This window comes from Sinocyclocheilus anshuiensis, unplaced genomic scaffold (genome assembly GCF_001515605.1).
Source record: "Sinocyclocheilus anshuiensis isolate Anshui unplaced genomic scaffold, SAMN03320099.WGS_v1.1 scaffold1082, whole genome shotgun sequence".
Taxonomy (NCBI): domain Eukaryota; kingdom Metazoa; phylum Chordata; class Actinopteri; order Cypriniformes; family Cyprinidae; genus Sinocyclocheilus; species Sinocyclocheilus anshuiensis.
Window position 1 is genome coordinate 142,915 of NW_015542379.1, and position 22,266 is coordinate 165,180.

Below are 22,266 nucleotides of genomic sequence, written 5' to 3' on the forward strand. Positions count from 1 at the left end.
TGGGTAAATATACACTTAAAGAAGAATGAAGATCATGACCTGTTCACAATACCTGGGAAATGCAGCACAATTATTGACCTTGGAAGGAGAGATAAGCAGTGAAAAACAGCGGTACATATTTGTGCAATAGAAGAAAGTATATTCTATAGGAATATAACTATAGAACAAACTTGTGTGTGTGTGTGTGTGTGTGTGTGTGTGTGTGAGAGAGAGAGAGTGTGTGAGTGAGTGAGTGAGTGTGAGTGAGTGTGTGTGTGTGTGTGTGTGTGTTTCACATGCACATGTGTACACATAAACACCCCAGCTGTGCAGAGATGAGATCTGGCAGATAGAGAGAGAGTTAGTGAAAAAGGCAAAGAAACAAGCTGCACCTGTTTCCCTGTGTTTGACAGCATGAGAAAACCCCTCTCACTGATGCTCACACAACCCAAAGGCCATTAGCTCACTGATTGGACTGCTTTAATTGAATGTTTATAGAGTGTTTCTTGCTATTTTGGTGGAAGTAAACAGATTTATTTTTTCTTGCACATACAGTACACACCCACAAATTCTAAATCAGTGCTTACTGATAATATCTGTGTTAGATGCATCATAATTCTGTCAGAGAGAAACCGTGCAATCCAGAGTTTTTTTTTTAAGGTTTTGATTACATTTACCAACATTTAGATTTAGAACAGCCTGGGCTTTTCACCCAAATTACACTAATTTCAGCCCCACTGAAGTATGATAATAAATGCACGGGAAATTCATCAGTTTTTTTTTTCTTTCTATAACTGTACAATCTAGTGGTCAGCCTAATCTGGGAACCGGTAAAGCACAACGGTGGAGATATATGCATGTGCATCCATTTTTTCATGAGTTTTGACTGAATCACTTGAGATAATAACTAACGCAGGCTATTACAGGAACCTTTACTGAACACACGCATAAAGCAGCAGCCCACAGAATGGCAGTCTATTAGCTGTGGTCTGCTGCATTCTCAGAGCAAGAACAGCCAGATATTTGCACTTCTGTCATTAGCATCCTCTTGTTTTTCATATATTATGTAATATTATTGTGTTAACTGTCTAATACGGTAATGCCACTGAAAGATCACATATATATTGATCGTTTCATGCAGCATGAGCACAGTTCATCCATCGCTCGCTTCTGCACCCTCTCTTCGTCTTGCGTTGCTTCAGATATTTGTCAGAACTGACATTATTGATCCTAATATCTTCTTACTCTGTTCACTGTACATTAAAGTCCATCTTTCTGCTCACCTGGCCTCCTCTTCTGTCAGCGACCGACCGCAGGACATGATCTGATGGCATTTATACAGAGAAGTCTTTAAATGCATTGCACATTTTCATGCTTTCAATAAATGCTATGATATATAAACAGTTTATAATAGCTCAGTTTGAGTGATGACACTATTAGCCCACTACATTTACAAAGCAATACTGGAACTTAATGTGTATTTTGTCACACATGGTTATGTAAGGAATGAAGAATAACCAACTGCAAAGTAAACCTTGGCAGGCTCATACAAGATCTTTATCACCCATCTGGGCTTATTTTTTATTTTATGAATTATCCCGCATATTACATACATGGCTCATACCAAATAAATAAATAAATGGACATGCACCATTACAAGAAACATAATATGAGCTGTTGTTTGCATTGGACGACAGTCAAATTTGCCACCAATGAATCAGAAACATTCCAGTAATCCAGAGAGCCGTGATGTGAACAGACACATTGCATCTGTTTTTATATTTTGAACAGTTACCCAAAAAATATTGTTACTTTGTTATTTGTGATGTAGCTTGTCTTTTGATCTTCCTATCGCACAAGTAGTTATGTTGCAGTTAAATCAAAAGTCAAGGTAAAACGAAGCAATGGATGAAAACAAATGTTGTTTAGTTACCAATTATGACATTTTTATAGTATGAGACCCCAGATCGAAATATGCTCAATAGTTCTATATTATGCTCATGCAACACTAATGTCTTGTAAAAAGGTCTCCTGTCATTATGATTCAGCCAATATCAAAATATGTTGCCATCCTCCATTCATATTCATAAAGTGCTATAAAGCGAGTTGGTAAACGTTAACACATTTATGATTAATTTCCTGCATAAACAGATAATCACCTACAATAAATCAAAACCGCTGTGCGTGATAAAAAAAACAAACCCTGTACAAAATGTGAGCTTGATGATGGTCTGACAGCAGATGAGAAAGCACAGTAATACTTCAAACCATGACTTAATGGTGTACATTAAAGCTTTTACTCCAAGCGGTGCAGGGCAAAATGCTGAGTTGCGCATTGTGTGTCCTAATGGGCTTCATTGTGGCTGTATCTCTCTCTCCTGGAGCCCAGAGAATCGATTTCTCCTCCACCACAACCTGTATGAATGCATTTTACATCATCTTTTTATTTTTCCGCAGCACACTGTAGAGAGGTTATTTTATAGCTGACCCAAAATGTCCTCACAAAAACCTTCTCGGGGCAGTGGTTTAATGCATCACCTAGACACCGCCAAACTCACTCATCTTGAGGATCAAAAAGTAAGTGCAGCATTTATCAGAACTGAACTTTCCTTCCTCCTCGGTTTAAGTCGCTTGCTGTTTGATGCCTTTTTGGTGTCCAGACTGTGGACTTTGCAAACGAACTGCATTACACCTTTAAGATGATTGAAATACAGAGTATAAAATTAAAATAACTTGCTAAATATTTGTTTTAAATTCACTGCAGATGCTCTTTCCACTCACCAAACCCTGCCTATAGATTAGATTATAGATTATAAAAATCAGACGCCCTTTGAAAATCACAATTTTTACACATACACAAAGCTTTTTACTTGAAAGAGATCTCAATCATTTAATATTGCTTTAATGATATTGCAATAAATGATATTTGATATGATTAATATCATATCATTAAAAAAAAAGATATATTGTGATTTGGACACCCACCTCAGTAAAATATATTAAATAGGCCTATCATTATCTAACCATGCTAACAAATGGAAAAGCCTGCAAGATATTTATTATGATGCCAATTATTGAGTCTTTAGCCAAACATCAGGGCACTTTTACTCCAATGCCATATTCTCCAGTTAAGACTATTGAATTACTTTGAACAAAAACCAGAGACATGTGTCTCAAAATATATTTGGTAATTAAACGACTACATAAATCCACAACATTTTAAAACCATTCAAATGAACCTAGTACACAACTGACTTTATGTTTCTGCCCGCGATCGCATCGAGGATCAGCCGAATATTCAGATAAAAATTAAAGTGCTGTGGTTATGGAAAATAAATCCGCCCTTTGCCTCAGTGCGCATTTTACTCCGCTCTATCCTATCATCTAAAAAAATACAACTCAGACATTCCCACCTGTAAATACGACTTTGCCAGGTCATTCATGTTCTTGGAACTCGTAATTGTGATATTTCTGAGTTCACCTGAAGGGCACACGCGTTTTTCTCTCGGTAATATCTTTCCGCAAACAATCATATCCTTCCGCGATCTCAGTGTCTTTGTGCTAGACATTTATTTTCCATGCCAAATTGGGTGTGATAGTCTCTCTCTCTCTCTTTCTCTCTCTCTCACACACACACACACACACACACACATACACACACACACACACACACACACACATACACACACACACACACACACACACACATACACACACACACACACACACACACACATACACACACACACACACACACACACACATACACACACACACACACACACACACACATACACACACACACACACACACACACACATACACACACACACACACACACACACACATACACACACACACACACACACACACACATACACACACACACACACACACACACACATACACACACACACACACACACACACACATACACACACACACACACACACACACACATACACACACACACACACACACACACACATACACACACACACACACACACACACACATACACACACACACACACACACACACACATACACACACACACACACACACACACACATACACACACACACACACACACACACACATACACACACACACACACACACACACACATACACACACACACACACACACACACACATACACACACACACACACACACACACACATACACACACACACACACACACACACACATACACACACACACACACACACACACACACTCTCTCCCGCACGCACACACACACACACACACACACACACACACAGCTGCAGAGAGACAGTCAATCCTATCACACTTTAACTCCAGGATAATACAGACTTCTTACATTAGGCAAGACTCGAACCTTGAACTTTGGCCCAACAGTGTTTGCTTTTAGATAATGTTTTATGCTGCAGGATACGGAAACAGACTGAGAGCGGACAGTAGCGTGACATTACTTTACAAGCATATATTTATACTCATAGTTTATATACGCCTTGCTGAAGCTATAAGATGTGTAGCGTTTTAAAAGTAGGACAGATCATAAACTTGTGTTTTTCTTTAGTACTGTCCTTAAGAAGGGTAAGATTCAATTCATTACACTAAAACAGACAGTAATATATAAATGAACTGGTCAAAGATATTATTTAATATCACTGAACCACTCTATATACATGAATTTATATCAGCAAAATTAATGACTGTTTAAGATACCACTTTTTGCTGTAGTTAATGCATTATATCATAAACTAACAATGAATTGCACATTTTACAGCATTTTTGGCAACACTTTACAATAAGGACCCATTAGTTAATGCATAACTAACAATGAGCAATGCATGTATTACAGTGTTGTATTTGTCTTTGTTAACATTCGTTAATGCAAATACAGCTGCTCATTGCAAGTTAATATTAGCTCAGTAATATTAACTAGTACAACTATGGATTTTAAGTTAGTGTTAAAATGAACATCAACTAATCAATGCTTTGAAGTATTTTTCAATGTTAGTTCACGTTAACTAACGACTAATGTTAAAAAAATGGAACCTTATTGTAAAGCATTACTCTAGATTAATGTTAATTCATACATATGATGTTAATGCCAACATGTTTCAATACGAGCTTCTTCAGGGCAGTATTGATATAAAATGTTTTATAGTCCCTCTTGTTTCTAGATATATTTTCTTGCAGATTCTCCATTAGGTTGTAAACTTATGAGCTGAGCTGTAGTTATGAAATATAGCAATTACATACGTTATGGTTGGTGTGATTTGCATGACCAAAGACCTGGTGATTCGTATGAAGTGCAAAGCAACAGGTAGACTTTATTTACTGCAGACTCGTTACATCATCTTCACAGCTACGTCACGGTCGCTGCTAACGAGCGGACTGAATCTGGGCAACCCTGCCCTGAGTGTTTTTCCACTTTCTCTATCTGTCCCGTTATCACAGCAGAGCTCTCTCTTCTTGAAGAAACGGATTACTAATGATCCACTCTCCTAGCTGTGCAACACTGATATAATAGTTCTCGCAGTGCATAGGTGTTATCACATTAGAGAAAGCCCAAGAGAGAGTGAGAAAATCAGAGTGCTGCATAATGAGAGGAAACATGGATCATTGGGGTTGCACTACATCCCGTATAGCTATATTATATTTCTTCATGAAGATTGCTTTGATAATATGTAGCCTTAATGAGCCAAATTACCTTTACATTGTATTTGTATTTTCAGTTCATGCGCCCCGAATAAATCTGCAATGTGTTGATGCCAAATCATTCACCAAATGCTGTGAGATAATTAACTCACTCTACAATAACTAAAAGTCCAGACAGAGAGAAAAATAACAAATACGTAAACACCAGTCAAATTTATTTGGCACACAATTCTACACGGATATAGTGACATATTTCTAGAAGAATCATTCTTTGTATTTTGGTAATGATAGTTATAGTGGGTAATAATAACAATAAGCACATTGTATTCAGTTCATTATTGCTTTCAGACAAAGGTCTACTGATGACAGGGGTGTACAGTTCACTGCTGTAATGCTGTAGAAACAGATCCACCTTGTGGCCATTTATGAAAAAAATGAAAACATTTCAATACATATTTTTTTTTGAGCTAGATTGATTGTGAAATCTGTTTCTAAAACTAACTAAGGGATATTTGCCTTTGGGAGAAATACATTTTAAATGTTTAAAAATTAACTGAAAAGCTATTGTTGTTTTCGCTGTAAATCTCAAGGTTTACTTTTAGGACAGTTTGCCAAAAAGAGTCACGCAATCATCAGCTTCTCTAAAAATCTCCTCACATTGCTATTAGACTTCAGTTTGCTTATGTTTCAAAGTAGACCCTTTTTCAAAATATAAAATGCATTACAGATGTCTATATATCCGTATGGTGACCCAAAACATAGAGCAGTGTGGTTTACAAAGGCTGGTTTTATTTATTTATTTGCTGTTTTATTTAGTTGCCATAAAAGCAGTGACCTTGATTTGTGGTAATGGATTATACTGAAATCAGTGATATACTTGGAAGTCGCTTTGGATAAAAGTGTCTGCTAAATGAATAAATGGAAATGGAAATGTGTTAATATCAGGTTGAGGACATGCGTGACTTTCACATCATTCTCTGAGAGTGCTTTAATATAGTGCGAGTCGCAGAAATGCTCCTATTCACAATCCCTGTAAAAACAAAGGAAAGTTATAAGCTTGGCATTTTTATGTGTGTATCTTCAGTGTATTTAGAAAGAAAAAGCGGGCTGATATCGCTCACCGTGACAAAACCAAGGAAGCTGATGGAGACATTTCCGTAAATGTTGATTGTAGTTACTTTTTCCAGAGGGATGCGGTGCTTGAACATGCTGTGCTGTTCGCCTTTTATACGTACCTAACCAAACCAAAACCGTATTACAAGTACAATTTAACAAATATTAGCTTAACATTATGGTCACATCAACATTTGGCAGTTACATAAAACCTTTGAAATCTGATTATAATATAATATGATAAAAAAAAAAAATTGTATTCACAAGATATGTCAACAAATCATATGCAAAAAGCTCATCAGGAAACTGGTTCTTAGCTCTTTTTAGAGTGCTGATAAAGTTGTGACACATACCTGATATCCTTCAGATTTGACGACAAAGAACATCTCGAAAGCTTCTCCCTTTTTAAAGGGGTTGTCAGAGACACTTTCCTCGGCTCCCCATTTTCCGTTCCTGAAGCTGTTCATGGCCACCTTCCGGTCCATTCGAGGATTGAAGTGGAAAGCAATGTCATGCTTGTCAGTTGGCCCAGTCTTGAAATTTATGGAAAACCTGCATGGACGTAGAGGCATTATGGTAAATGATCAGAATCAGAATAATTGCTCATCTCACCAACCTCATGATGAACTGAGAAGTGAAATAAAAGAACTACAACAGAGCACATGTTATTTAACATTAATTTAGTGCAAGGCTGGGTCTCTCTTGCATGTTTGGTCCAGTATTATTATAATAATAATATTGTGATGCATTGAGATATATTGTACTGTGACTATTAACTGCAACATTTATCTTGTCATGTGGTAGTTGCCGTTACTTAAGCCTAATTCAGTGCATATTGGAGGATTAGTTACCGGTCAGCATTAGTGGGAACGACTCCCTGCAAGTACAAGGCCATGCCTTCTCTCAGTCCTCCTGGAATCGGGGCCACATAAGGAAGGTTCTGCAGTAAACACAAGAAAATAAGCATCAGTCCTAATCTTGAGGCAGGGTTTAGATTCGTTAAGATGGAAATTTGAAATACAGTGATAGTTAAAGTGCTCATCAGAGTTTTCATGCACCACTGTTTCATTAAATGAATAATAGTTCACCCAAGAATGACAGTTCTGTCATTTACTCACGGTGATTGACTTTCTTTGTTTTGTGAAAACAAATAACAAAAGATATACTAAAGAACTGTTTTTATGAAAATTAGATTCATATGGCTTTGAAATAACATGAGGGAGAGTAAATGACAGAGTTTTTAAGTCGACAATCTCTTTAAATGCTTGCATTTTTTGTGTACATTAATGCAAATTTCGTTACCAAAATAGTATGCGCGTATCCATCCGATTGTTTTTTAACCATACGATTTTTATAACCGTGTGTACTTTGTATGTGCAAGTCACACATGCACATTGACTTAGTTTTGCACTATTCAGTTGTTCCACAAGGTGGCAACACTGGCCCGGGCTGTTGTTTCATGTAGAAAATGAAAATAAAGAGATGGAACAACAACAAAATAGCAGAGACAAGCGCTTGTGTAAGGGGGTTATGAAAGAGCTGCAACTTCAGTTTGAAAGAGTACAAAGACATTTTTATCAGTCATAACTTTTGGAGAACAATGCCGCGGATGCTGGACAAAGATTAAGCTTTCTAGAGCATGTGTACACGTACAAAAATGAAGTAGGGCTTAAAGGATCGGTTACTCACAGGATTTTGTATGGGCTGTAAGATCTCTGACTGTATTGTGGAAAGTTCCCCATGTGAGCTGCCCAGATATGCAGTTCTTGACTTGACAGCAGTAACAAATGAAGATTTGCTCCAGTTCTATTGAGGGAACAAGAGAGTGTATTTAGAAAGGTCTTTAATTTCCATGTCATTCTTAATAGATTCTGACACAGTATCAGTCTTGCTGCAATTTTGCCACATGATAATGTAACTTACTTGAATTAAGCCAAAAAGGTTCACGACAACATCTCCATTGATATTTAACATTTTCACTTTCTCCAGCGGTATACGGTGCTTGAATGTGTACAGCTCTTTGCCATTCATGTGCACCTGATGAATCGAAGCAACACAACCCATGTGAAGACAAGGTCCTAGCTCCCTTTTAGGTGTGTACTGCAAGTTTTATGTCTCAAAACACATACCTGATATCCTTCAGATTTTACAACAAAGAACATATCAAAATCTTCCCCCTTTTTAAAGGGGTTGTCGGAGAAACTTTCCTCAGTTTCCCATTTTCCAGTCCTGAAGCTGTTCATGACCACCTTTGAGCCCATTCGAGGGTTGAAGTGGAAAGCAGTTTCATGCTCGTCAGTTGGCCCAGTCTTGAAATTTATCCTAAACCTGCATTGAAGTTGAGACATCATAATCTAGACAATGACTGGTTTCTCTACATTATGATAAACTGAGATTGGAGATATTGGTCCACAATGAAAGAGTAGATACGTTTTCAACCTTGATTTAAAAATGGTAATAGAAGGTGCAAGGGGGAACCAACTATCTCCCTTAGTTTTTAAACGGGAACGAGGGACAGATAAAAGAGCCCTGTCAGGAGATCTTAAAAGTCTGGTAGATGAGAGAGGAGTAAGAAGGTCTTTAAGATAGAGTGGAGCTTGATCATTAGGAATTCTAAAATGGACTGGGAGCCAATGAAGCGAAGCTAAAACTGGGATAGCATGGTCAACAGCCTTGCAGCTGCATTTTGTACCATCTGGAGGCATGCAAGTGATGACTGAGGAAGACCCAAATACAGTGAATTACAATAATCTATATGTTAAGTAATAAAAGCATGAATAACCTTCTCCAAACCTTGAAAAGACAAAAACGGTTTAAGTTTGGAAATAATCCGCAGTTGATAAAAACTGTTCTTAACAACAGAATTGATTTGTTTGGATAAACATTATTCCATAAGTCCAGGATAACACCAACGTTCCTAAGCTGGGAGGAAATTGAGGGGAAATGATTGCCAAGCTCCTTAATGAGACCACTCCTTAATTTTGGGGGACCAAAAATAATTGTTTCTGATTTGTCCTCATTAAGTTGGGGAAAGTCATTTGATAAACATTTCTTAAAATCACAGATACATTCCAATAATGGTTGAATGGAATCGCCAGCTTTTAGTGGCAGGTACAACTGAGTATCGTCTGCATATAAATGAAACATTATGCTTCCTAATGGTATCCCCCAGAGGACGCATATATAGGTTAAAAAGAAGCGGGCCCAGAATAGAGCCCTGAGGTACTCCGCTAATAATAGGGGCAAGGGCGTAAATTTCATCTAACAGTAGAGGGGGACGATAAACATAACATTTCTCAAGAGCAATTTTTAAGGGGACACAAATAATACAGCCAAAATTGTACATGTAAGGATAGATATGTGTACACAGCATGGGTACATAGTACCGTGTTTAAATAAGAGTTTGGTTCATAGGTTCACCACGCATGGTTCATCATATTTAATTTTTTTATTATTTTGTGTCTTCCACATAGTATTTTAGATTTCGTCTGGGAGTGAGGACGTCTCTTATTTAGATATTCAACCGCAGCAAGCCCACTGATCTGCCTCTTAACATCATATTGAGCAAAACCCAACACATCGGTAGGTCTACAATATTAGCCTAATATCAGTTCACACACAGGCTTATCGCTGTGTCAGAACCATGCAACCATAATCAAATTACTCTTTAAATATTCAAAGTGCAAATAGAGACCACATTTTTTTCAAGCATGATACAGAGCTAAGAGATGGTATATCTACACAGTACAGCATAAGATAAGTTTGATATTTGGAGATACTGTATGTAGTCTAATCAGGGAGCCGCTCTCAAAATGCGAGGAATTTAAATCTTTTTTGAATGCGTGCTCACGTTTTACTTTCACTTTTGAACGTGTGATCACGCATACTCTGTATATAGGGAGTGGCAGTGCTGAGCATGCATTTTACAATATGAAACATTTGTCAGACGATTACAGGCTCTGTTGCGCAATGAATCATAAGCCATGGTCTTATCAGTCATCAGTGAACTCTGATTCCTGGTGAACTGTGTGCGACTCTGCAGCTCGTGCTGGATGAGCAGAGCAGACGCTGTCAGTTTAGAATTCAAGCGACTGTTATCCAACTGAATGAAATGGTTTTTATTTCTATAAAAATCTAAATGTCAGTGGAGTAATGTAATGTAAACGTAGCGGTGGCATATTCTATGCTAATTTCACCCTCACACTGATCATCATGGCAATATCGTGAGACAGCTTTTCACCTCAACGAGAAATCTCATCACATTTTAATATCGCAAGATCTCGTGGTACGAGATCTCATCACACCCCGAATAGTTAGCATTACCTAAGCATATGTCAGTGCAAATCGGAGAATGTGGCCTATTCCTGCCTGAACTATAGTATTTAATTAATTTTGTATTTGGTTGCATAAACACAGCCAAATTAATACTAGCTTACCGGTCAGCATTAGTAGGAACAACTCCCTGCAAGTACAAGGCCATGCCTTCCCTCAGTCCTCCTGAAATTGGGCCCATATAAGGAATAGTCTGTAGTAAACACAATAAAATAGATTTCAGTCTTATATGAATCAGAATGTTGTGGCAGGGGACAAACTCAATTAAATGGACATTTGAAATACTTTGTTTTTTGTTGTTTAAAGGGAGTACCGCAAATTGAAAATATGTCAAAGAAATTGCTTTTGGTTGATACCATTGTATTATGTTTATATAATACAGTAAGTTTCATTAAGAGGTAGTTCAAACAAATATATAAGTTTGTCATCTTATTCTCACACTCATGTTATTCTGAAACTGTATGATTGTCTTTTGTGGAAAACAACAGAATATATACTAAAGAATGCTTTGATTATTTTATCATTACATTGAATGTCAAAGGGGTCCAAAACAACATTGGATCCTATTGATATATGGTTTGGAAAGACAAAACAAAACAAAAAATTATATTCCACAGATAAAAGATCAGTCACATGGCATTGTAACAATATGAGGATGAGTAAATGATAATAGAATTTCATTTTTGGGTGGACTACCTCTTTTAAATGTTAGCATTTTATTATGCAGTGAGATATCACAGGAAATAATTAGTTACTCACAAGGTTTTGGACGGGCTTTAAGACCTCTGAATGTATAGTGGAAAGGTCCCAGCGTGAGCTGCCCAGATGTGTAGATCTTGATGTGACTTTAGTAACAAATGAGGATTTGCTCCAGTTCTACAGTGAGAGAAAGTATTCAAAAAGCTCTTTACTTTTTATGTCATTCTCAATAGATTCTAATAATGCAGAAAATGTTACTTACTTGTATGAACCCAAAAAGATTCACAGCAACATTGCCACTGATATTTAACATAGACACTTTTTCCAGCGGTATACGGTGCTTGAATGTGTACAGCTCTTTACCATTCACATAAACCTGATGAACCAAAGCAACACAACCCGTGTGAAGACAAGGTCCTAGCTTCCTTTTAGGAGTGTGCTGAGTTTTGTGTCTCAAAATACATACCTGATATCCTTCAGATTCGATGACAGTGAACATCTCAAAAGCTTCTCCCTTTTTAAAGGGGTTGTCAGAGACACTTTCCTCAGCCTCCCATCCTCCGTTCCTGAAGCTGTTCATGACCACCTTCCGGTCCATTCGAGCATTGAAGTGAAAAGCAATGTCATCATTGTCAGATGGCCCAGTCTTGAAATTTAATTCAAACCTGTATAGAAGTTGAAATGTGTTTAAGCACCGAATACAATAGTTTTTTGTGCATTTTTTTCAAATTGTCCAAAAATATGGACAAGGTCCTAGCTTTTTTGGGGGTAATGTGAGTTACTGTGAGTATTGATTCTCATAGTACTTACAACGTATCCTTCAGACTTGACAACAATAAACATCCCAAAAGGTTGTCCCTTTTTAAAGGGGTTGTCAGAGACACTTTCCTCTGCCTCCCATCCTCCGTTCCTGAAGCTGTTCATGACCACCTTCCGGTCCATTCGAGCATTGAAGTGAAAAGCAATGTCATCATTGTCAGATGGCCCAGTCTTGAAATTTAATTCAAACCTGTATAGAAGTTGAAATGTGTTTAAGCACCGAATACAATAGTTTTTTGTGCATTTTTTTCAAATTGTCCAAAAATATATGAAGATTTCTTACTGGTCAGCATTAGTAGGAAAAACTCCCTGTAAGTACAAGGCCGTGCCTTCTTTCAGTCCTCCGGAAATTTGGCTCACATAAGGAAGGTTCTGCAGTAAGCACAAGGAAATAGGCATCAGCGTATATTAATACGAATTTTATGGCAGGTTTTGAACTCGACAAATAAAAATATGGAATTTCAACGATATTTAAAGTGGACATCACAATCTTGAAAACGTGGTGAGTCAATTGCTATTGGTTGAAACAGTTCTCATGCACTGCTGTTTCATCAAGTGCTTGCACCTTATTGTGCTTTCGGATGTCACTAGAAAAGACCAGACACTCACAGGGTTTTGGACTGGCTGCAAGATCTCTGATTCTATGGTGGAAAGTTCCCCGTGTGAGCTTCCCAGATCGGTGATTTTTGTTGTAACTTTTGTAGAAAATACAGATTTGCTCCAGTTCTAATGAGGGAACACAGAAAAGTGACTTTAGAAAACTCTTCACCCTCCAAGCCATTCTCACTGGATATTGTGACAATATCATTCATGCTGCAACATTGCTTTAGCTGAAGAAAAAAATAACTTACTTGTATGAAACCAGAAAGGGTCACAGCAACATCTCCACTGATATTTAATGTTGACACTTTTTCCAGCGGTATACGATGCTTGAATGTGTACAGCTCTTTACCATTCACATACACCTGATGAACCAAAGCAACACAACCCGTGTCAGGACAAGGTCCTAGCTTCCTTTTAGCAGTGTGCTGAGTCTCGTTCTCAAAACATGTACCTGATATCCTTCAGATTTGATGACAGTGAACATCTCAAAAGGTTGTCCTTTTTTAAAGGGGTTGTCAGAGACACCTTCTTCAGTTCCCAAATTTCCATTTATCACACTGTTCATGACCACCTTCCGGTCCATTCGAGGGTTGAAGTGGAAAGCAATGTCATCATTGTCAGATGGCCCAGTCTTGAAATTTAGTTCAAATCTGCATGGAAGATGAAACATTTTAAATCAACCAAATCCAAACAACAATTGTTAAATAAAATTAACAATTTGTTTTGACCAAATTGCCCAACAAAACAATTCCTTACCGGTCAGCATTAGCAGGAACAACTCCCTGCAAGTACAAGGCCATGCCTTCTCTCAGTCCTCCTGAAATTGGGGCCACATAAGGAAGGTTCTGCAGTAAACACAAGAAAATATGCATCAGTCCCTATTAATAAGCATCAGCATAAATTAACCAGGTTCTTATGGCAAGCTTTGAACTTCTGATTTTTACATTTTAATCCTCTGGTTTGTTTGTTTGGTCATTTTAGACCAGAATTTTTTTTTTTTTTAATTTTTAAAAATAGCTACTTCATTGCAATGGTATGAAACTTTGTGACTTTTATGTCAGTCAATATGTGACCACAAAATTAGTTTTTTTTTTTGTGTGTGTCACACACATATATGAACTAGTGTGACTGTAACACAAAGCATGTTTCTGCAAATGTATTAAATAAAATCAATAATTCGGCCAAAAATGCAGTCAAAACATAGACACCAAGGAAGGGGCTACACACTAAAATATTAAGAGTACAAAACAGACACACACACTCACTTACACACACACACTCACAGACACACACACACAACACATTATTATACACACACAAATGTACTGGTGTGGCTGTAACAATATGGCAAAATTGAGCCAGAAGACTCAAATAAGAGGTTGAAATCAGATTGATTAATCTCTGATAAAGCATTCATGTCAATTTTTGTTACATTTTTGTTGAATTTTGATGTTATGTGTAACAAAATGCTTTTTTCTGTGTTCAGGTTTGACTGCAAAATTAATGCAAAAACTAACATTTCAAACCAAAATTTCAACAAAAAAAAATCTAAACCTTTACAAAAAGTTATCTTTGAGAATGTCTAAATATATATTCAGATCCACAACTTAATAAAAATAAGTCTTTATGCCTAATAACCACTAGAGAGTTTATAAGCCTTTTATATAGAGCTATATAGGAATCTAGTGGCTAAACCATGGAATTTCAGATGTTTTGCTTTTTTTCTCCGACCAGATGGAACTAATCTGACTTCAAAAATCGGATTTTAAAGGCATTGTCTCTATTTTAACTTTAAGTCATAATTAAAAAGTAATATTCAAATCTTAATTTCATAATTATTACATAAATATTAATTTGTAAACATTAAATTCTCTCAAAATACAAAATAAAAAAGAAATAATAATATGGAAAAAAATATATTACATTTTTTTTTTTTTACTGAAAATAAAAAAAAATTACATTTCGGGTGTTCGGTCAGTTTTGACCGTGAACAACACAAGTGTGACCCCCAAATGAACAATACCAGAGGGTTAAAACGGGCATCATAAATGATTAAACATTTTTCATACACTGCCGTTTCTTTTAGTGCTTGCACTTTGTTGTGTTCTGAATCCCTGGAAAGTGTCTGTTACTCACAGGATTTTGAACCGGGTTGCTCAATGAAAGTCCCATCTGTGTTTGAATAGCTGAGCTTCCATCTAGCACAGATGAATGTTCTCCAAAAGTGATCGTCCCATTCTGCGAGTGGAGCATACTTGCGCTCTGCCCAAAGACAGAAGATCCAGCCCAGCTCTGTAAAAGCAAGATGGTAGGAGTTGAATAACACAATTATTTATATAACGTCTACCAGACATTCATTTATTAACAACTCAACAAAAAATGATTTTCTTCCTTAGTATTTTTGTCTTGTTTTCTAGTATAAATAACTAAGAATTCTTGAATCAGGATGCATTTACTTGACAGGTAAAATGACTTGTCTTGTTTTCTGAAAACATTATTCAAATTTTGTTAGTTTTTGCTTAAAACAAGTAAACATATCTGCCAATGGAGTTAGGGTTAGGGTTAGGGTTTTATTTTATTTTTTATTTTCATTTTACTTGTCAAGTAAATGCATCCTAATTCAAGAATTTGTTGATCTGTATACTAGAAAACAAGACAAAAAATACTAAGGAAGAATATCATTTTTTGCAGCGTTTATGCAGTCTGAAAATATATGTAAAAGAGGTTTATCGCTCACCTCGGTGAAAGCCACGTTTGTCACAGAAACCTCTCCTCCAACGCTCAGAGCGATGACTCGATCCAGAGATATACGATGCTGGAATTGGCCAACTTCACTTCCATTCAAATACACCTTCAGATTGAAAATTACTATAGTTAGATATCTCTTCTAATTTTTTTTGCCTTCGCACGATGCACCCAATGAATAGGACCAAGCATCAAAACACACCTGATAATTTTCAGAATTCACGGCAATGATCAGATCAAAGCCGCTGGCCTGCTTTAAAGGTAATTCCAGTTTCTCCTCTTTTCCCCATGACCCATGTTGGCGGCTGTTCAGGACCATGCGGTCGCTGCTGAACTGGGGCTTGATTTGAAAGGCGATGTCGTCTCCTTCAGACTCTCCACACTTCAGATTCACCACAAAGCTGCAATGATCAAAGACAACGTGAAGGAGTGAACTAGTTACTCGAACACACTCAGTCATGAACAGAGAGAGTCACCTCTCACATCCAGAGGGAACAGATCCCTGAATGAAGATGGCTTTCCCAGCTTTTAGTCCTCCAGAGATACGGCTCACATAAGGGATGCTCTGCACAGTAAATAAAGCATTCTGTATTCCTGTGTTATCGTAAGGTTTACAGCTGACTTGAATACAACTATCTCGAAAATGCACAAGTTAATTCAGAAAGGCTAATATGAAAGATTAGAGGACTGAAAGATCACTCACGAAGCTGGAGATGGTCTGGAACGCTGACTTGAACGTGAAGCTCATGTTGTCGGTCTAAAAGGCTGATGCACAGGTGGATTATAGTTGCAGGTGGATTATAGGTCTTGGTTTTATACTTTCGGTGGGTAGGAGTGGTCTAGCCTTCAGGGGGTTTTAGCCACAAGGCATTTTAAAAAAGTGTAGAGTTCATGGCTTAGCAACCCAAAGGCAATGTTTCAAGCGATGATGGACTGGATCATTTGCGTTCTCACAACAGTTTTGCCCAAAGCCACGTTGTGCATCAGTGCTCAAAGCTTAGAAGCATTTTACAGTTAATCTGAGTTGACATTTCTGCATGATTATTGGACTTCATAACAATTAACCTCATAGTCACCTGCTGTCAAGAGTTTTACTTACAAGCATGCCTGCAATCACAGTTAGCTGTAGTTACTTTATTATTATTTCTTTTGGTGTAATGTTTTTGTTAAATTGGAAAATAGCTAAAAGCAGTCAAAATATAAAAACCATTTTCCACATTTCCTCATCTTGGTCTTCATATTCCACATCAACCTAGAATTATGCATCAACTATTCAATGTTTCAAAATGTCTATTATGCATTTCCTACTTTTCTTTTCTTCTACAGTTGTATTGTATTGATTCATTAATGTTGTAACACGATCGTGTGACAGTAGTAGCAGTGTGGCAGTCATGTAATTTATAATGTGTTGTGAAATGTTAACGAAACCTGTTCCAGCCAGAGGGCAGACCTGTGACTTTGATTATCAAATGCCTTGCTCAGTTAGCAGAATTCTCATGCATAATGTATAATCTGATCACCCGATGATGAAAATAAAATGAGACACACTTACCGAAGGGAAAAACCAGTTGGGTCTGGTGTGAAAAGGTTCATAGGCATTAATTGGTTTATTTAAACTGAACATTTGCATTTAGTGTGAAAAAGCCTTAAGGAAGAATCTAACCCTTTTCTGACTTAGAAACCCTTGGATTAATAGCTTTCTTGTTTACTGTACAAACGAAGATGCAACTGAATACAGCAGTTGCTATTATCAATAGGTTGCTATTAAGTTGTGAATATGAGAAATTCGGAGTGCATTTTTGGCACCAGGCATCAGTTTTCTTTAAATGTCAGAAATCAAATTATTTGGTTTTAACGCTTTATGTAAGCTGCGTTAACGCTCAGTGACGTCGATACAGGTGCATGACAGTAATTTACAGTGTGCTATAAAACTTTACAGCCTTTGATAGATGTCAGTGCAGCCCGGGGCAGACGCTGAAATTCTCACAAAACTGAAGATAAATCATTTTCAGCCAGCCAACAGTAGAACAGAAGATCTTCATAGTTCTCAGTCTTTCTTTATTTGTAGGATTCCTTGAAAGGTTAAAAATGTGCATCAGGGTTTTACATTATACATTAAGAATATATGAACATGTACAGTGAACAGACACCCATTGCATGTTCAAAAAAACATTTTGACTGTTTTGGAGACCCATGTCTTAAATTACACAGAAAGGTCTCGTCTTTTTTTTACCAGGGACCTGCTCAAAGGATCCACTAGGTGGCGTTTTGTACCTGAAAGTAAGCTGTTACAACACACACAAGGAGATGGTGACTTTGCCCAAGTCTGTGTTTTTAAAAACGTGTCTGACAAGTAGTTTAAAATATTTTAATGTAACAAAATGACCATACGTGCCTTTATTATTTTCAGTCCAAACCTGCATGCTGATATATTCATTATTATATATATTATATTATAGAATCTTCACGCATTACAAGGACTCGAATGGACGGAATAAGCCTTATTATTATGAACTGAACCCATTCATTCATACACAGAAGATTATCAGCGAGCAGCTGTGATTTCACTCTGTTGATTATGACTTCAAAAACTACAGCACACATGTTTGTACAGACTACTTTTACGGTGCTTCTTTCTCATTTTGGAGATTACTGTGATCGATGAAACATGGAAAAAAAGAAAAAAGAAAGACCACATGGACTTGGAACAACTCAAAAGGCAAATAAATGTCCATTTTTTGAGTGGACTATTAATTTAGGAGTACTCTGCTAGTTGCACAAGCCTCTGATACTCCATCTACAGGCCAAATATTCGGTCCAGTCATCGGCCAAATGTTTTTTAGCCTTATGTAATGTAACCGGGTTGCATGACTTTGATGGAAATAGGAATTGACAGGACAGCAAGCCGTCGGGTGGGTAATTAGAAATCTTCTTGAAAATGTTGGGATGTGAAGTCGTCACATGTCCTCGCTCATCAGCAGCGGCTGCAGAAAGAGTCCAGCCGTACCCAGAATACACACGAGGACAAACACCCACAGAAAGATCCGGTCAATCACCATCGCCACATACTTCCAGTCGTCCTGGACCTTTAAACACAAGGGTTGGAAGAGCAAGACATGAACTCTGGATCATATTTGATATGCAGATTTCTAAGGCCTCTAAATGATCAAAGTTTGCTGTTAAACCTGTTTCTACTTCATCTCTTCCGTCGTCTGGTTTTTATCCAGTAAAAGCTCTTTTAGTGTAATTGCACAAACATCCAGCGTCTCTGCTGTCAGATTTTCTCAGTAAAGGTCAGAATAACTGCAGTAATATCTCCAGATGAACACTTACTGGACTGAAGCAGCTCAGCTTTACTTGATTCTCCATCAATCATGTTTTAGAGTCTCAAATCTGATCCTCAGGATCTTTTGAGGAGCGTTTGTTTCCAGAAGCTTTACTTTCACTGTTCCTCAGCGGAGGAATGATCTTCACAAGCCTCCAGAACATCTCACATCTTCTGAGGAGCCTTTATTTCTTCAGCTCTCAATCACTGCATTATATGTTTGGAGCATTTCAATCTCATCTTACTGAGACAGATTACTGGAGATATAGAACGATGACTGATATTTAGATCATTTTATGTCAGTATCTGCTGTACTGTTATAAAGATCTCATTGATTTACATCACAAGCATCAGAGTATCAGCATAGAAATATCAGCATCTGCATCAAATTGCTTTGCTCAGTTTGAGTCTCTGAATAAAACTGAGCTGTTTTTCTCCATATTCTCACTGTATCAGACTATATAAGCCAGAAAAGCCTAATGGAACACAAATTACATTTAACAAAAAAGCACATACGCAGACTAATTTATTTTTGATTTTGTCTAAAGGTTCAATAAACTCTTCCATTTCATAAAATTTGACTATTGTTTCATAAGTCAGGCTTTACAGACTTAAAGTGAAAAGATCTTGTGAAAAGCTTCAGTATGTAGTTGATAGAGTTCAGCACTCCAGAAGTAAAAACATGCTTTATTTCTCTCCCTTACAGGATCCCCTGCTTGTTTAACACTAAATACTAAAGGCCTAGAAATAAAAAGTGTCAATAATAATAATACAGTCAATCCAAAATTTAATCAGACACCAGATATAATTTTTACTAGTGGGTGCAGGACACTATAGTTCATTTATGTAAGTGAGGATAGCAATGAAGATAGATAGAAAATGATAGAAATTATAGAAATGTCGAAGGTGTCTGAATAAATTTTGGTTTGACTGTATCAGACCAATGCATTATGGATTGATTTGATGTCAGATCTCTCACCTCCTTGGCCTCGTTCTGTAGCCTCATGTTTTGGGCGATGTACTTGACGCTCTCTATGGCGTCTCTGACCTGTGGAGACATGCACAGAAACCCAGCGTCCAGAGACTCAGAGCTGGAGCACGGACTCCCTCCGTCTTCTGCTCCTGCGCTGGAGACGTTAGTGCCTTGTTGCTTCCCCAGGCATCGTCCGTCTCGACACAGAAAGCCAGGCGCCGTCTTAGACGAGGCCTCGCTCAGGTTGGTGAGCTCAGAGGAGCACAGCAGCAGACGAGCCCGGCGCGAAACATTCGTCTGCTTGCTGGAAACCAGACCTGGAGCGTGAAGAGCGCAAAGTCTGGTCTTCCTCTCCGGCTCTTTCTCAGGCCGCGTCATGAACATGACCCAAGGGAGCAGACCGAGGAACACTTTCCGAACCCAGCCGGGCATGGTGTGCGTCTTAGGCGTGCGGTAATGCACATTAAGCACAAACACTGTGATCACGATGGACAGAGTCACAAATATCATGGTGAAGAGCAGGTACTCTCCGATCAGAGGGATGACGAGAGACGTGGACGGGTTTCGGTGATGACCAAGAGGAAAACAGTGAGGGAGAGGAGAACAGAAATGCACAAGGTCACCTTCTCTCCGCAGTCGGACAGGAGATAAAACACCAGAACGGTGAGGAAGGAGATGAGCAGACAGGGAATGATCATGTTGATGGTGTAGAAGAGCGGAAGCCGGCGGATGTAGAGCGAGTACGTGATGTCCGTGTAGATCTCCTCGCAGCAGTTGTACTTGATGTCGTGCTTGTATCCGGGAGCGTCGATGATCGTCCACTCGCCACTTTCCCAGAAATCCTTCAGGTTGATGGTGGAGCCGATGAGCACCAGGTCGATCTTGGCTTTGTCGTAGGTCCACGAGCCGAACTTCATGGTGCAGTTCTGGTAGTCGAACGGGAAGAAGGTGACGTCGATCTTGCAGGAGCTCTTGAAGATGGCCGGTGGGATCCAGGTGACGTCTCCGTTGTAGCGCAGAAGAGCTTTCGTTTTGTCGTCCACCTGGAAATCACCGACTGCGCTGCGGGTCGGAAACAGAAACGGATCATGAAGGATTGACCTTTTTTACGTTTCCGTGTTTCTCAGCAGCGGAAGTCGTCGTAGTTGGGTTGACTTCGAGAGCAGTGAATGGGAGAGTAGTGCTTATTAGTGCTCGCGATTAATCGCATCCAAAATAAAAGTTTTTGTTTACATAATAAAGCAATAAGTCCCAAGAAGCCGTGGTTTACAGTGATTTTATAACAGATAAGGGGCGTTGTTAGGTGCAAAGCGGAGTGCCTAAAACCCCCTTAACTGTTATAAATTAACTGTAAACCACGGCTTCACGGGGCTTATTGCTTTTATAAAACTTTTATTATTCCATATACGTAGTTAGGTTTCACAAAATAAAACAGAGCAAATAAAGTGTAATGATATTAATAAAAACAGTATTCTTCCACCAAACAATGTAGCTCCTCAGAAACAGTTGTGGTTGCTACAAAGTGGTTGCCGAGCAACACACAAACGTAAACAAAGGTGTGTGTTACTTTGGCTTTATAATTGTGTACTGTTTATATTTATTATGTATATATAAACACACACACAAACAGTATATATTTTATATTTTAAAACATGTATATATTTATATATTATATAAAAATATATGTAATATATAAACATAACATATTTTTCTTGTATTTATATATACATAATATATATACACCACACACACACACACACACATACATATCATGTAAACAAAAACTTTTATGTTGGATCGCAATTAATCGTTTGACAGCACTATGGGAGAGTACCACAAATATATTTTTTGCATTCCCACTTGCTCAAATAGCAAAAGAAAATGTTTTCATGATTTTCAATAAAAGGTGATATAATACAAAGAATAGTGTTATAAATGTACATACATTTAAAAAAAAAAATACAAATATGAAAAACTTTCGAGGATTTACGATGCTGATGACCGTTAAACGCGTCATCACAGTCT

At 37.8% G+C, this 22,266-nt stretch overlaps 3 protein-coding genes across 3 annotated transcripts in view; all 3 read right to left on the bottom strand.

Annotated features, from left to right (window-relative positions):
* Positions 1-5,826: 5,826 nt before the first annotated feature.
* On the bottom strand, positions 5,827-14,039 carry lgals4 (galectin 4). The gene is made up of 16 exons (XM_016491514.1): positions 13,955-14,039; positions 13,650-13,848; positions 13,447-13,560; positions 13,205-13,321; positions 12,879-12,967; positions 12,587-12,785; positions 12,039-12,152; positions 11,837-11,953; positions 11,182-11,270; positions 8,875-9,073; positions 8,669-8,782; positions 8,435-8,551; positions 7,597-7,685; positions 7,099-7,297; positions 6,754-6,867; positions 5,827-6,662 (listed from the first exon to the last, which is right to left on the bottom strand). Exons 1-16 carry the CDS (start codon positions 13,996-13,998, stop codon positions 6,654-6,656), a joined length of 1,923 nt encoding a protein of 640 aa, XP_016347000.1. The 5' UTR covers positions 13,999-14,039; the 3' UTR covers positions 5,827-6,653.
* Positions 14,007-16,718, bottom strand: LOC107692509 (galectin-7-like). Its single transcript, XM_016491596.1, has 6 exons — positions 16,647-16,718; positions 16,420-16,508; positions 16,146-16,344; positions 15,936-16,049; positions 15,335-15,490; positions 14,007-14,015 (listed from the first exon to the last, which is right to left on the bottom strand). The coding sequence occupies exons 1-6, from the start codon at positions 16,689-16,691 to the stop codon at positions 14,007-14,009; spliced, it is 612 nt and encodes a 203-aa protein (XP_016347082.1). The 5' UTR covers positions 16,692-16,718.
* Positions 16,719-18,013: 1,295 nt separating this feature from the next.
* Positions 18,014-22,266, bottom strand: part of LOC107692510 (neuronal acetylcholine receptor subunit alpha-3) — a 12,667-nt gene continuing 8,414 nt past the window's right edge. The window contains 3 exon segments of the mRNA XM_074187025.1: positions 18,014-19,029; positions 20,248-20,804; positions 20,807-21,303. Coding sequence (XP_074043126.1) covers positions 18,901-19,029; positions 20,248-20,804; positions 20,807-21,303 — 1,183 coding nt within the window. The 3' untranslated portion in view covers positions 18,014-18,900.

What these genes read in the sequence shown, in the direction of transcription:
- LOC107692509 (XM_016491596.1), bottom strand. Translation starts at nt 16,691, where the DNA reads ATGAGCTTCACGTTCAAGTCAGCGTTCCAGACCATCTCCAGCTTC. An exon ending in TCCAGACCATCTCCAGCTTC is followed by an intron (nt 16,509 to 16,646) that starts GTGAGTGATCTT and finishes TTTACTGTGCAG; the next exon opens with AGCATCCCTTATGTGAGCCG. An exon ending in GTTCCCTCTGGATGTGAGAG is followed by an intron (nt 16,345 to 16,419) that starts GTGACTCTCTCT and finishes TGATCATTGCAG; the next exon opens with CTTTGTGGTGAATCTGAAGT.
- lgals4 (XM_016491514.1), bottom strand. Translation starts at nt 13,998, where the DNA reads ATGGCCTTGTACTTGCAGGGAGTTGTTCCTGCTAATGCTGACCG. An exon ending in TGCAGCCAGTCCAAAACCCT is followed by an intron (nt 12,968 to 13,204) that starts GTGAGTGTCTGG and finishes TGCTTACTGCAG; the next exon opens with AACCTTCCTTATGTGAGCCA. An exon ending in TCAAGTCTGAAGGATACGTT is followed by an intron (nt 12,153 to 12,586) that starts GTAAGTACTATG and finishes TTGGTTCATCAG; the next exon opens with GTTTATGTGAATGGTAAAGA.